The sequence below is a fragment of the Salvia splendens genome, chromosome 8 (genome assembly GCF_004379255.2).
Source record: "Salvia splendens isolate huo1 chromosome 8, SspV2, whole genome shotgun sequence".
NCBI classification, from domain to species: domain Eukaryota; kingdom Viridiplantae; phylum Streptophyta; class Magnoliopsida; order Lamiales; family Lamiaceae; genus Salvia; species Salvia splendens.
In genome coordinates this window covers 16,615,174-16,631,617 of record NC_056039.1, presented here as the reverse complement: position 1 = coordinate 16,631,617, position 16,444 = coordinate 16,615,174, and the positions used below count along the sequence as shown (strand labels likewise).

The following is a 16,444-nucleotide window of genomic DNA, read 5'->3' as shown; positions in this document are numbered from 1 at the left end:
AGCCTTGCCTCTTGTTCCTTTGTAAGGCTGCTGCTGATGATCACCGGATATGAGTTCTCCTCTCTGAGGAAGGCATACTTCAAATTCGATGGCAATTTCTTCAGCTCAACTTGGGGTGGAAGTGTGTCTTCGGGTAGAGGGTTTTTCTCAGCCTCTCCTTCTTGCTCTAGTTCTCCCTCTGAAGATTCCTCTATACTGACTGGTAGCTTGGCCCCTGCGGCTCCAATAAATTCCGATTTCTGGCAGAAGTCCTTAATTGCACCCTCTATCTCTTCATCGGTCAACCCTTGGCTACTGATCAGATCACACCATGCAGCGGCTTCTACGTCAGCTGGCTCATACACATCCAAAGCTTGGAGTTTCTCCTGCAATAGTTCGGTCTCAAGAAAATCTTGGACTAAGGGGTCAATCACATCAACATAGTATACATTTTCAGAATCAATAGGCTTCTTCATGGCCTCATTGATATCAAAAGTAAACTTCTCCCCATGAAAATCAATTCAAATTGTTCCCTCAGCCATGTCTACTATTGTCTTGGCCGTCCTCAAAAATGGCCTTCCTAACAATATGCCACTAGATTCCCTAGCCTCGGACTTACTCATTTTGATCACATAAAAGTCAGCAGGGTAGGTAAAATCATGCACTCTAACCAACACATTCTCTAAAACACCCTCAAGACTTATGCATGCCCTATCAGCCAGTTGGATCAACACCCTAGTACTCGACAATCTAACTCCCTTCAATCGGTTATAGATTGACAAAGGCATGACATTAATAGAAGCTCCAAGATCACACATTGCATGCTCGATTTTCACATCTCCTATAGTTATATGCAAAGTGAACATACCTGGATCGACCCTCTTAGGCGGTAGCTTCTCCTGCACAATTGCAGACGCGATCCCTTCTACCATGATCTTCCCATCCTCCTGGGCTTTCCCGGCTATGAATTCCTTAATGAATTTCCCAAGTGGGGGTAGCTTCACGGCTTGGAGGAATGGTATGGTGACATCCCATTTCCCAAAAATCGACAAGTAGTCCACCGGGTTCTCCTTCTTTCTTTTTGTAACAAAGCGGAAATGGAATGGTTTCTCCCCCTTTTTCTCCTCTACCGGTCCCTCAGCAACCTTCTTGGAATCTTCCTTGGGCAAATTCTGGGTCTGAGCCTCCGTTCTGGATTCTACCTCTTGATGGGGTTCCTTCCTGACCAGTACGTTCTCGGGTTCACTTCCTCCACATGGCGTCTCCCCCAAGAAAAATGGGTCTTGCATCCGAGGCATGGATCTCTTAAGCTCTTCCACTGAGATGGTGTCGCCCCCTATCTTCGTTCCACTCAGCTCTCCACTTGGTTGTTTCGGTCGAGGTCCATCATAAGTAGTTCCTGACCTCAATGTAACCTTACTCACATTCGCCTTTTCGGGTATTTGGACTGTAGACGGGAGTTTCCCTGCATTTCCTCTTATTTCACCCATCGAACTGCCCAGTTGGGCCAACTGCCTATTCATCATATCCATGTTCGCTTTATGTTCCTTCTGGGCATTTTGCATCCCCTGCACTACTTCGTTGTGGGATTGCAACTCGCCCTTGATACCTTGCTGCGACGCGAGCAATTCTCCCATCATGTCCTCCATGGACCTCCTTGACCTATTAGGGTATTGTGACTGATTTGGGCCTTGGTGCTGGTTATACTGGGAACTTTGGTTGGGCTGGAAATTTTGGAAGTTTTGTTGGTTCTGGTTAGGTGGGTATTGGTTATACTGGCCAGGAGGGTTGTACTGGTCATGGTGATATTGGTTCTGGTTCTGGTTTTGGAACTGATTTTGGTTCTGATGGTGTTGGGGTGCTTGATTCGGCTGATTTTGGAAATTTTGGAAATTTCTCTGGTGTGGTGGTACATAAACAGAGTTTTGGTTCTGGTTTTGTGGGTGTTGGTTTTGGGATTGTTGGTTCCTTCCTAACCAGTTGAACTGGTGGTCCAGGTTTGCTGGTCCATGGTTGGGGTTTTGATTCGGGTGGGGGTTATATTGGTTCTGACCTTAACCTTGGTTTTGATTTTGGTTACCATCTCCCCATCGAAAATTTGGGTGATCCCTCCATGGTGCATCCCGTTGTCTCCCTTGGATCCAGTGCCCACTAGAATTGTAGTACCCGGCAGCATTGACTTGCTCCATACTGACCAAGTCGTTTGGCTGATCATAGCTCGGTCCTTAGTTTCCCTGTTCTGCACCCTTGTAGTTCCCAACTGGGGAAGTCGGCGGTGTATTCTTCTCGATTGCACTCAGGAGTGACTTCTTCAGCTCATCCATCTTCAAATCCATCATCTGTTCAAGCTTCTGCTCCTGGTCAGTAGACGAGGCACTTGCAACCCTTTCTCGGTTGTATCCATCCCTTGAATGGTCATACTCCCTCTTCGCACTCAGTAGCTTCCTTAGGACCCTCTTTGCTTCGCTGACCCGTAGCTGCGTGAAGCTTCCTCCTGACGACGAATTGGCCAGGTCCTTGGTTGTTATGTTCATCCCCTCATAGAAGGTATGATGTATCTCAATGTCCGCCATGCGATGATTGGGACATGCATCTAAAAGGCCCATATACCTCGCCCAATAATCGCTCAAGGGTTCATCGTACCCTTGCTTCGCACTAGTTATTTCCCTCTTTAGCGCGCTTGTCTTGGATGACGAGAAAAACTCGCCTAGGAATACTGACTTGAAATTGGCCCAACTCTCAATGGAGTCGGGGGGCAGGCGCATGAACCAGGTGTTTGCCTCCCCTTTCAAAATGAACGGCAAAGCCTTCAATCTGTAATCATCCTCGGTCGCCCCTGCTGGCCTCCTCTGCGCCCTACAAATCTTACAAAACTCATGAAGGAACTCTTAAGGCCCTTCGTAACTCTTCCCGCAGTATGTAGGCAGAATTGCGATCACATGAGGCTTCACATCACAGGCAGTTTGCCCTGGGGTCACAACTATGGCTTGAGGTGGTTCTCCCTCGGTATGTGCATTCAGCGTCCCGATCTCATGATCTTCTTCTCCTTGAGCGGCCATCCTTCTCGGGTTTCCCTCTATCCTTGGTATCTCTTCCGGTATTGGTCCTTCTATGGTGTATTGCTCCTCGTCACTACTCGAACCTAAGTCAGACAAAGCCGTCGACAAGCCGGATCGAGTGGTTACGAGTATAGATCCTCGCTGAAGTATCTTCGGCCTCAACTGGTCAGGAGCCGAGCTGCTTCTCATAAACTGAAATAAAAAAAAAGAGAAAAAGTTATCCACAATATATACGCAAAGTATCACGCACAATAGCTACTAATAACGCCATCCATCCCCGGCAACGGCGCCATTTGAAAGAGCAGGCTTGCGTAGGTGTCGTTCAAACAAGGATGTATCCTACTGATCAGGATGAAACAATCCCCTGCTAAGCCTAAACCTGGTATCAATAATTCCTCAACCCTCTTCTACTGGGTAGTATAGTGAAGGTAGGGGTCGAATCCCACAGAGATGGTAACGGTTGGAGTGATTGTGGTGATATTCTGGAGGGTTTGGTTAGCTACCACGCTTGGGTTGAGTCTCTACCTAGACAAGAAATTGAAAGTGGTATCCTACTGGCTAGGGGTGTGAAAATATTCTGATATGCAACGGTGTACGTGGACATGGTGAAACGGAAATATTCGAAAAGTACTGGGTTTCTATTTTGGGCTAAACAGAATATCAGAAGGTAGTGGTAGTTGTGGTGACTAGGCTGACAGGTCTGCAGGGTATAATTAAAAGTGAAGGACGAAAAGCAAAAAGCATTTAAAAAAGCAAGTGGTCCCCAACATTTGATATGGACATCATCTTCTTTAACAAACACAAACTAAAATCAGAAAACAAACCAGATTCAGCACCATTAAAACACAGATTAATAACTCATGAACTCAGATCTACAATCAAAGATTCCAAATCAAAAATCAAACACCGAAATCGAAACTCTGCCTACTGGTCAACACGAACGATGATATGAAACAATCAACTGAACCTTGCATGAAACTATCTTCAAACGCAATCAAACAGAAAACAAACTCGCTAACTCATAGAATTTAACTACTAGACTAAAAATTGCGATTCAACACTAGAGATAACCGAAAACGCTAGAATACGACTTATCAGGTGCTCTTCTGTGTGCCTTGGAATTTGAAAACAAAACTTCATAGGAAGAATGTTTCCCTATAGCCGAGTTTGCATAAAATAGGACCATACATTCCACCACCCAACAATCCCCTTTTGAGATTGTCTATAGTTTTAACCCACTCACCCTGTTGGACTTTTTCGTGGTTAATTTTCCTTTGTCTTACATGGTTGATGTGGGATGGTGAAGGCCAAGTTTGTGCAAGACCTATGCACCATGAATGCAAGTAACTCAAAGGGTAAACAAAGGTTGGAAGAAGATGGTGTTCAATCCCGAAGATGGTGTTCAATCCCGGATATGCTTTCCCGACAAAGCAAAATCAAAGCTCATCCTAAGAGCGGATGGCCCGTTTCTAGTACTAGAGTGTGTGAATGACAATGCCAACATCACTGATACTCCTAGTGGGTATAATGAGAGTTGCACCATCAATGTGGCTGATCTGAGCTCTTTTGATTTTGTAGGATACAAACCGAATTTGAGGACAAATCTTTTCCAAGAAGGGGAGGATGATACGAACGTGAGACGAGACTAAGGAGCACACAACCACAACTCCTCTTAAGATGCCTAGAAGACCCGTCACGAGATCCATGTGGTAAAGACTTCGAGAAAGCGTCTCAACCTGCATGCGAAGAGCAATGGTAGGAGCAGGAGGAACGCCCGACCGAGTGTCTGTATGATGACCAAAGTAGGAACGCTCGGGCCGGGCAACCTGAACGCCCGAGCATGGTGACTCAAGAGAATACACCCAGGCGGGCGAAATAACTTCACGTAAACACCTAGCTTGGCGATGTTACTAATTTAGACGTTTTTCACTTATTTTGGGCCCTTTTTCTTGGGATTTCAACCCTAGCTATAAACACTACTCCCTCCATCCCACAAAAATATGTGCTTTCCATTTTTGGAAAGTTGCCCGAATTTATTATCCCTATACAACAACTTATTTACAACTTATACCACCATTAAACACTACTAATAATATGGATCTCACTATCCACTAGCGCTACTTTAACTACCATTCTTCTTCTCTCTCTTACTTTACCAATTTTGTTTTAATTCTCATGCCATATCAATTGCCCATAATTTTATAGGACTGGAGGAGTTTTTGTAAGACCTTTATTAGCAGACTTTCGATGATTGATAATTTGAAGACTCTCTTGAGAGCATCTCCCTACTTCGACTATGAATCTATTTATACAGACCGTGTATAATTTTGTATCTTCCAATCTTTGAGATATGCTAATGCTATTATAAAGTTTAATTATTTTGAAAAAAATAGTTTCGCATAATTATTATGTAAAGAATAAGATAGATAATCCACCAGGGCAGATAAGTACCAAATAAAGAATAAAGTAAATTGAGTTTTGAATATAAAAAATAATAATCAAATAAACATGAAGTAGGTACTTTCAAATATACAGAGTAACTAATACAACAATCCGAGTATTGAACATAAAATAACAACTAGGCAAAATTTGTGATTAATCTTGAAATCTACAGTTCATCTTGCCCCAATCATAGCTAAAAATGAATAAAGATGAAATATAAACTTAAATATAAACTTTAATTCCAAAAGCTGAAAATGAATAAAAATGACAATGTAAACTAAAATATACTCCCTTCGTCCCATAAAAATAGTCTTCTTTTTTCCCTTTTGGCCCGTCCCTCCAAAATAGCCCCTTTCTATTTTTCGGCAAGTCTTTTCTCTCCTATAAGGTGAGCCCCATTCTCCACTATCAATACTTTAATTACTTTTTATTTCTACATCTCTCCTACTTTACCAATTTCACATTAAAACTGTGTCGTCCCCAAAGTCCCTATTTTAATGGGACGAGGGAGTATAGTTTAATTTCAAAAGCTGGATCTTCTTTAATGGAGTATGTAGTGGGGTATTTGACTTGGAGGCTCATTCTCAGATTTGGCAACAACTGCATCTCAAAATGGCAGAAATCAACTCAAATTAGGGTTCAACGTGTGTGTCGCTTGATATTAGTGGACCGATGAGCATGTTAGCGGACCGATGACTTGGTCTCGGGTTCTCAATATTGATATGAGCGGGCCACTGGGAGCTGCTCATCGACGACTGAACCACTCGGAAACTGTGGTCGCCGAGTGTGTCTAGTGGCTCCATTTGGTTGCGTTCATGACGCTTTACCGTTTTCAAGACTTTTAACTATCACAACTCAATACACACATTAAAATATCGAAGTGTAGCATGTTATACATTCAAAACGAGTCAAATCTTGGTCTTACCAACATGTAAATTATGTGTTTATCATGTTGTTGTTGTTGTTGTTGTTGTTTGCACCTCATTGGTCTTGGCTTGCGATGTGTTGTCTCCCATTGGTTGGCCAACTTGGCCTAGTGATGCACTATTTTTTAGCACTAAATAAACCTGTAAGTATACATAGTATATATAGTATAGCTAAAGTTCAGTACCAGATATCGAACACAGGGAAAATATATACAAATTGACTATCTTCTACTAAGCTTCTTTTACTATTTGGAGAACCGAAAGTTGGGATATTTGAAATAAAAACAAGAGTAAACAACTAATCACAAATAAAACACAGATAAAACAGATGAGATAAGAGAATTCCATGGATATGCTTTCACTGTTATGGTTATACAATATCCAATTACAATACCCTAGCATAGTTCATACTTTGATAGAACGAGTCACATAATTTTTGCCCATGCGACACAAGCGCAGATTACATACTCTAGGGGCGTCAATCCTAGATTTGTAATTCCCTAAAGCTCTTAAGACCATTGAAAAGTCTCCACTCTCAATTAAATGTGTCGTTTTAAAGGAAGCTAATTGTAGTGTGAACTAAGTCGTTCTAACTCACCAACATCCTCTCACGATTACGTAACAAGTCAATAAATCATCACAGAATGTGTCACTCAAAAGTGAAGCAATTATCCAGAACTTAGAATAGAAACGAAGTATGAACAAAACCAATATTAAATAAATAGGAATTGTATAACCAAGTCATTACTAACACATCCCTAGAATTCTATATGTTTAGATACACATAATGGAAAAACCTAAACACATACTTTGTAGGGAATTCATAAAGAACATAAGAACTAAAACAAATAAAACCCAAAGGTTGAATCTCTGTAGCTTTGATTTTCTTTTGATTCCTTCTTCAAAACCCTTGAACAATGGAACTCTTAAGTATTTCTCTCTCTGAAATTATGGAGCAAAAAGAATATCTCTAATGATGAAGCTTGAGGGGGTATATATAGCACCAAATTCATCCTCATCAAATAAGGAAAAAGGTAGCAAAGTATGGTAAAATTTGGGAGGAAAGTAGGTCAAATTTGTGCGCCGCGTTTTTCCAGCAGACCGCTGCACAATCTTCAGCGGTCGCTGGCGAGTGATCCGTAGCCTCTGTCTCTTGATCAGCGGTCGCTGCGCATGGGTTCAGCGGTCGCGGGCAATCATCTCGTAGCTATTGGAACTTCTGGAGTAGTCGCTGGGCATGTTCTTCGTTTTAGCACAACTTTTCCGGAGCGGACCGCTATCTGTTCAGCGGTTGATGTCGGCCAGCGGTCGCTGGCTGTGTTGTAGCGGACAGCTGGACGTCTTGAAAACTCCAGATTTCCAACTTCGACTTTTAGCTATCTTTTTGGGCTCTATTTTACATATTTCTCACAAAACACGTCAAAATATCAAAATAGATAAAAACATGCAAAATATGGACATGAAATGTGATTTTGACATTCAAAACGGGCCAAATAAAGGCCGCCTTAAAATAGTGTAAAATCCGAGGGTATCGCGTAGTTATGCTCGGTCACTGCCGAGCAGTATCATGGTTGTTCATCTGTACGGATCACAGGCACCCAGGAATGTTTGGGCTGGGCGGTGAAGGTAACCTAAAGGCTTCAGTCACTCCTCGATTGCCCGATGCCCAAATTTTGTTCTCGTCAGCCGACACCATGTTCGAGTAACTTTTGTGGGTGGTGTATGGGTGCTGCCATGGTGTGACCGTTATCTCTTGGCCACAGTTGGCCGCCCGACCACCTATCATGTTAGTTCCCTAACTCATTGTCACCCGAGTGTTGCCTAGCACGACTCGAGCCCTTAGTGACCTCGATGCCCTTCCTACTCCGGTCAAATGCTGCCGGTCATATTCGCGCACCGGTGACATGCGTTTTGCCCCACAATTTCCGTAGTGAGGTGTCGATAGCCTGACTCGACTCGTACCTAGAGTTATTTCGTTTTCTGTTATTGTGTTCTTCATTTTCTTCGTTTCTTTCTCTAGTTCAATTGAATTTACAAGAAAAAAAGAAAACAAAAAATATAGTCTACCACGTTAAACACTTGTGACTACAAATATTTATTTGAAAAACCAATAGAAAAATAAGTTGCATTCATTTGTCATTCAAAAAACAAATAATTGTAGATATCAAAGCAGATAAAATATAAAATTAAACAATATAATTTTTGAAAGTCAGAGATTATGCTGAGTTTGATACGGATTGTTAGGGATATATCTGTAGATCTCTGTGATAGAGGATATCATAGCAGTGACTTAGGTTAGTATGTATATTTACTTAGTTCATCCTAATAATGCCTGTAGACATCACAGACATACAAATAATTTTTTTTTCGTGCAAATTTTTTCGTGCAAATTTTTTCGTCGGAAAGTATGCAACTAAGATTTCTTTAGAATCTTCATAATATCGCCTTTAATTTGATGTATGGTATGTTATCGCCATTACATTTTTTACAATTTTAAGGATCGACAACTATAATTGATATTTATATGTGACATTAAAGATTAAAAAAATAACGCAATTATAACAACCCATTAAGAGCAATATCTATACTAGATTACGACATTATTCATATGAGTCTATACTAGCATCGATTCTTTCATAATTATAAAAATATTGATTTCCTAATTTATCTTTATTTTACTCCATTCGGGGTCTATCTTTTATTGCTTATAGTATTATAATCCAAAATAAGACCAAATCCCCACCATTAGATTTCAAAATGAGTGGATGAGATTAAATCTTACAAATTTCAATAAATAGTAGAGAACGTATCAACAAAAGGGTAAGATCGTGATTCTATTATCATATCACAATTTTTGTGTTTTTTTTAATATCAACATAGTGTATTACAAATATCAACACAATGATATGAGTATTTTAACACAAGTACACGAAAATATCAACACAATTTTATTGAGATTTTACATGCATTATATTGAGATTTTACATGCATTATATTGAGATTTTACGTACATTATATTGAGATTTTTTTATGTATTTGTTGATAAAAATCTGTTCATCAACATGTACGAAAACTGAAATAAAAATCATCAAATTCCATCATCTGAACGTCGTCGGAACATATGCAATTGAGATCTCGTTAGAATCCTTATAAAATTACCTTTAAATTGATATATTTTTTATGAAAAAAATTTGAAATCGAGGGAGTTACATAAATTTAAAGATTTGCGATAATTTTAATAAGAGAGAATTGATATTAATACCCTTAAATTTTATTTAATAATTATTTAAATTTAAAATAAAATCTACTTGACATTATATCAACCACTAGATCTCCTAATCTAATGGTTAAAAAATGGTCTCAATTTTGGATTGCTAATAAGTTAGCTATTGATCACATCACACTCCATCCGTCCCTTCGTCCCTAAAAGTATGAACATTTAGTTCGACACTGTTTAATGAATAATTGGCATTGTAAGAGAGCAAGATAAATGGTAGTGTAAGTAGTGTTATTGGAGAGTGAACTCGCGTCATTAGTATGGAGTGTAATGATATAAGTTTGTAAATAAAATGATGTGTAAGGGTAATGTGTTGTTCAAAATTAGAAAGTTCTTACTTTAAAAAAAATAATAATAAAGAAAATAATTTATACTTTTTGATGGACGAAGTGAAAATAATAATAAAGAAAATAATTTATACTTTTTGATGGACGAAGTGAAGTGAGTATATAAATACATTTGATAGATATGCCATATGATATAAACGGCTGATCATCCTAATTTAATAGTTCTATTTTAGCTTTAGTTTTAATATAAGAATGAGTATTGATTTTGTATCTATTTTATATTGTACGTAATACGATAGAGACAATAATGAAGGTGGGAAATTTTAAGTATTTAAAGTAAAGCAGCCAATAAATGAATCGACCCGATCCAACCAGCATTTGTTGCATCTTATATGATTAACATTATCCCCTTAAACAAGCGACTAGAATCTCAAACACCGCACCGCCTACTTATAACCATCCACTCATTCCCACTCCCTTCACCTTCACTTCCTACTTCTTCATCATGTATCTTGTATGAACCCTTTCCTTCTCACAAACATAAATACACTCACCTTCCAAGTTTGATTCCATATATTGTTCATGGATTCCAAAGGCTTCACACAAGACGGCACAGTCGATCTCCATGGCCGCCCCGTGCTCGCTGACAAGACCGGTAAATGGAAAGCCTGTGCCTTCCTCGTTGGTAAGAAACTTACTCTCTCTGTCCCATTAAAAAGGAATAGCTGCAGTCCCTTTAATATCACACACATAATCACTCTTCTTGTAAAATTCTTAGTCATTCTATCCCATTTAAAATAAACGTTTTCTTTTGGATTGTCCTATTAAAAATGAATACTTTCTTAAAATGAAAACAATACCATCTCTACTTTTTTGTCTTTTACTTTATATTTCTTCATTAACTCAGAAAACAGTACTGGATAAAATCTCGTGCTGGAAACTAGATGTTACTTATTGAGACGGAGGGAGTATTACATTAGTTGCATGCTCTTTTTAAATTGTTTTGAGGTGATACATACTCAAAATTGGTCTAGTTGAATCCGATTATTAATGTACAAGTAATTTTTCACAGCGTACGAAGCGTTCGAGCGAATGGCCTTCTACGGTATAGCTTCGAATTTGGTAGTATACTTGACAACCCAACTCCATGAAGACACTGTTTCATCAGTTAGAAACGTCAACAACTGGTCCGGAGCCGTTTGGATCACACCAATTCTTGGTGCATACATAGCTGATTCCTACTTAGGCCGCTTTTGGACTTTCACCATTTCATCTTTGATTTATGTCATAGTAAGTTTTCCTCTTTTCCACTGTAGTCAAGTCTTATTCATTTTTGGGTCGTCCACTATGGTTAAAAACATTTCCACATTTCACACAATTTTTAAAAATCCTGTGTCCAGAAGAAATATCTCCACTGTATGTCGGAACATGCCCCGTCAGATTATTGCAACAGCTAGAAACTAAAAGATTGTGGTAATTACAAAATTTGAAATTTATGGTATCTACAATCTAAGTGAAGTTTGTGTTAAAATCGAAAATCAACCATGGATTTATGTATATGTTTGCATTAAATATTGGTTTTCTTTATCTCGTGAAATTTGGTAAGGTGACTTTTGATTTTGTGATTATGTGGGAATTGGATTTTGGTTAGTGAACTTTTCACGTTGTCCACCTAAGTTTAACCATCAATGCTACGCCATTTGTTGGTCAATAATAGAGTATACCTAACCAAGTTGGCCAATAGAAGACTCAGATTTTTGTTTGTGGGGGCCACAATTTAATGGTGTTGCTAATGACTGTATTAGGTTCTCCACATGTTTTATGAGGCACCACTTATATCCATACAATTATATGGTTAGTTGGTTGGTTGAGGTGGGGTTGATGCTTCATTCATTTTATTATGGAAATGTGACCTATCTTGCTAGTTATATCTTGTAAATTGATGTTTCTCGTTTTTTTATTTCTTTTCTCATTATATACTAAAAATGAGTTTCTTGGTATGGCCGCGTTCACCTGTCTCTATGACGGGCTATATCAAAGTAAGAATTATCAAATCATTTTTATAATTATGTTATCAACTAAGATTTCACGAAATGAGTACTTAATTGACTAGTCACATACTCCCTCCGTAATCCAATAAGAATCTTTTGCCATTTTCGTTCGTCCCTCGTTAAGAGTCCTATTTCGTTTTTACCATAAACGATAAGTAGGACGCATATTCCACCAACTTATCACATTCATATTTTATTATAAAACTAATACTCCATACATTTGATTCGGCACGAATTTTAAGAAATGTGAAGAAAAGAGAGTTGAAAAAGTTAGTGGAACACATTTCCTACTTTTATATATATGTTTTCTAATAGAATGTGAGTGTAATGAGTTAGTAGAAAATGTTACCCACTTACTAAAAATTGAAAAAAAAATGGATAATATTTTGTGAACAGACTAAAATGACAACTGTGTATAAAATTTGATAGACAGATGGCTTATAAGTAAGCGGAACTCATTTTTCTTTATATTTTTAAAACCAGTAACGAAACTAAATAAGATTCTTTATTAGGGTATATGCCAAGAGCTTTTTTTCCTTGACGGTACGAGACAATATTAAATGATATTTATGCATTTATAGTAGTATATTTTCTTGGATGTGTTAGATTATTTGAAGTAATGGATAATTGAATTTGTGAATCTTTTAATTAGGGGATGATCCTCCTAACCATGGCGGTTTCGGTGAAGATGTTGAAGCCTAGTTGTGAAAATGGAGTGTGCAGCAAGGCCACAACTACTCAAATAGCATTCTTCTACACTTCCCTCTACATAATAGGCATAGGCGCCGGTGGAACAAAGCCTAACATCTCCACATTCGGCGCCGATCAATTCGATGATCTAAACCCCCATGAGAAGAAGCTCAAGGCCTCCTTCTTCAACTGGTGGATGTTCAGCGCTTTCACCGGCGCCTTGTTCGCTACACTCGGCCTCGTCTACATCCAAGAGAACTTGGGATGGGGACTCGGATATGGAATCCCAACTGTCGGCCTTATCTTCTCGTTGATCATCTTCTATGTCGGGACCCCGTTGTATCGCCACAAGATTAGGAGGACTAGGAAGCCCGCTAAAGACCTTCTACGAGTCGTTGTCACCGCCCTCGCGAATGCCAGGCTTGACCGACCTGCCCATCCCTCCGAGCTTCATGAGCTCGACCAGGAGTATTACGTCACTACTAGAAAACGTCGAGTCCATCACACCCCGATCTTCAGGTCCGATTCTCTTTGACTTATACTCCCTTCGTATGCTATTAATTGTCACAAGTTGGCTGGCTCGGGTTTAATAATAAAATATAAGTAAAATGAGTTAGTAGAATATATGATCTTTAATAAAAATAAGTATGAAAAGTATTACACGGACAGGACCGAAAAGGAAGTTAGTGTAAGGCAAATTCATGTTTTTATGCCCTTGTTTGCAAAACTACACATGACAGACATGCTTGACTTATAGAGGCGTTAGTGAGAATACAATTATAGAAACTTTAATTATTCGACTTCAAAATTTCTACTCTATTACTCTTAGGTAGTCCTTAGCAATAAATTTATTATATCATATTGTACTATTTTCCCTATATTAAATATATAAAAAGTAGAATATAATGGACACATCAAATATCAAGACTCCTCTATAATAGGTAAGTATGATGGGAATCTTTTAGTCTTATTTGCTAATAGATTCGTTGTCACTGGATATAAATTGAAGGGACCATTTTATTGAGTGTTGTGTGATTATGACAAATAGGTTATCTCCACAGTCATGGCAAAGGTGGTGCCACCCTTTGTACAATTTTTATGTTCCATATGCATCCATGATAACAATTTGTTTTCCTTAAAGTGCTTCATTTGGTCCACCACTACTTTTTTCTTGCAATAAACTGTCCTAATCTATTACTCCATTTTCTAAGAGCTATGGTAGTCCCCAAACTTTTTTGTAGTTTGTTAATAATAATTTGCTAAATTAACTTTCTTTCAATTTCAACTTGATCGACCCTATTTTTGTCACATTCAAATATCCTCCATATTGATGTGTATTAAAGTTGTTAGGTGTCAATTAACCTATGGACATGCATAGCTTGATTGGTAATTAATAGGAAATTAAATTTGATGACAATGAGTTGCAACTTTTTTAGTAGTCGATGAAATAAGTGTCTCAGTCGTCCAATATTTGTTGAGAATAAAGTGTCAAATATTTTCTTTTCTTTCTAACGGCGGAGGATAACTTGTGGAAAGCTGAGGACAGGCAGAACAGTTGGATTATGCTAAGTTATATGTATGTGTAGAAATTGTTATTCAAGGCTTAACTCTTGTTTCCCTAATTATACAGCTCCAGAAATGGTGTAGTTTTTTAAAATTTTAATGACCCTACCATGTTGGGTGCGATCATGGACCAAAAACAAGAAGGAAAATCATTAAAATAAAATAAAAGTTTAGTTGACTCAATTTCTTTGTGTCTGTCCTATCTTCCCTTTTTAATGTGAAAAGTTAGTCGCACCAGAAACTACAGCCTACCATTTCTCTGCATATGCATCTTTGTTAAAATAGAATGGTCCCTATATAATGTTCCACATGCCTAAGAATAAAACTTCTAAATCGGTCACAGTAAGCTGATATAGGAGTATCGTAAAAATATTAAAGTGGACCCAGCTAGTGTTTTTTAAGGTAAATTGTAAAAAAAATCATCAAGTTCAATCAAATTCTAGTCAATCTCACGACTTTCATAAATGATCAATTATCATAATTTTGACATTTTTTCTTGATTGTTCTTTCTTACTTACATTCTATGCGTCTGAATTTATTGACGTGACACTCGAACATGACTGACTAAGTGTATTAAACGACGTCGTTTAAGTAGTCGAATATTTTGTCCAAATAGTATTTTCCGTTTGCAGAATCATACATAATTTCCATTAAATATGAGATTATGGAACAATTGAGAAGAATGTCAAAGTTATCATATGATCGGCCAATTATCATAATTGTCAATTTTTTCTTGATTGTGGTTCCATAGAGAAAATTTCTTACATTCTACGTCTCAGAACTTATTGATGTGGCGCGTAGACATGACTGACTAAGCTCATTAAACGACGTCGTTATCGTAAAAATCTGCGCTTTTGACCAAACTTCATGATTTTCCAGGTTCCTAGACATGGCAGCAATCAAGACAGAGAAATCCACGAGACAAGCATGCACAGTGACCCAAGTGGAGGGAGCCAAGCTAGTCCTAGGCATGTGCATGATATGGGTCGTGACCCTAATCCCAAGCACCATCTGGGCCCAAATCAACACCCTCTTCGTGAAACAGGGCACCACCCTCGACCGCCACCTCGGCCCGACCTTCCAGATCCCGGCGGCCTCCCTCGGCAGTTTCGTCACCCTCTCCATGCTCGTCTCTGTCCCCATGTACGACCGCTACTTCGTCCCCTTCATGCACCGCCGCATGGGCAACCCGCGCGGCATCACTCTGCTCCAGCGCATCGGCGTCGGTTTCGTCATCCAGATCGTGGCCATCGCCGTGGCCTACGTCGTGGAGGTGCGGCGCATGCGCGTGGCTGACGCGCACGGGATCACGGGACCCAACCAGGTGGTCCCCATGAGCATATTCGGCCTCCTCCCGCAGTACGTGCTGCTGGGGGTGGCCGACGTGTTTAACGCCATCGGGCTGCTAGAGTTCTTCTACGACCAGTCGCCCGAGGACATGCAGAGCCTCGGGACGACGTTCTTCACTAGCGGGATAGGGGTCGGGAACTTCTTGAATAGCTTCCTGGTGACAGTGGTGGATAAGGTCACCGGGAGGGGAGGAGAGAGGAGTTGGATTGGGAAGAATGTGAATGACTCGCATTTGGACTATTACTATGCTTTTCTTTTCTTGCTCTCCGCGCTCAATTTGGTCGTCTTTCTCTTGGCGTCCAATAAGTATGTGTATAAAGTAGAGTCGGCCGAGGTGGAAGGGCGTCAACAAATTAATGAAGGGAAGACGTTGGGGTTGCAAGTGTGAATCATCTTGATATAGTATTATGTTGTTGATTTTCTATTTCTCCGTAATTTTATTACAAATTAGCGATTATTGAGGAATACATATGTGTGTATATTTGACCTGTGTTACTTTTGAAGGTGGTTACTGCTACCATAGCCAACAAGCAGAGTCCAATGTGGCACAGTATTTATCAACGCCAAACAATCAGCAGAAATATAGGTACTAAAGTGAGGCAACGATTTTTACGTGAAAAACGCTTTTGAAGCGTAAGGGAAAATCCATGGGCCTTGAGAGTACTCAAAAGCTCTACTATAATATGTTTTGCTACAAAAATCAAATATCCAACCTCTACAACAAGTATAAAATCAACTAGATTGATAAAATAATCTTAAGAAAAATACCCAAAAACAAGATGAGAAAATCATCGAACAGGGGCGGACTTCGACACCAGAA

General features: G+C 39.2%; 1 protein-coding gene across 1 annotated transcript; it reads left to right on the top strand.

Moving 5' to 3' along the window:
* Positions 1 to 10,351: 10,351 nt before the first annotated feature.
* LOC121745383 (protein NRT1/ PTR FAMILY 5.1) lies at positions 10,352 to 16,110 on the top strand. Its single transcript, XM_042139260.1, has 4 exons — positions 10,352 to 10,655; positions 11,043 to 11,260; positions 12,674 to 13,230; positions 15,154 to 16,110. Exons 1-4 carry the CDS (start codon positions 10,553 to 10,555, stop codon positions 16,010 to 16,012), a joined length of 1,737 nt encoding a protein of 578 aa, XP_041995194.1. The 5' UTR covers positions 10,352 to 10,552; the 3' UTR covers positions 16,013 to 16,110.
* The last annotated feature ends 334 nt before the right edge of the window (positions 16,111 to 16,444 follow it).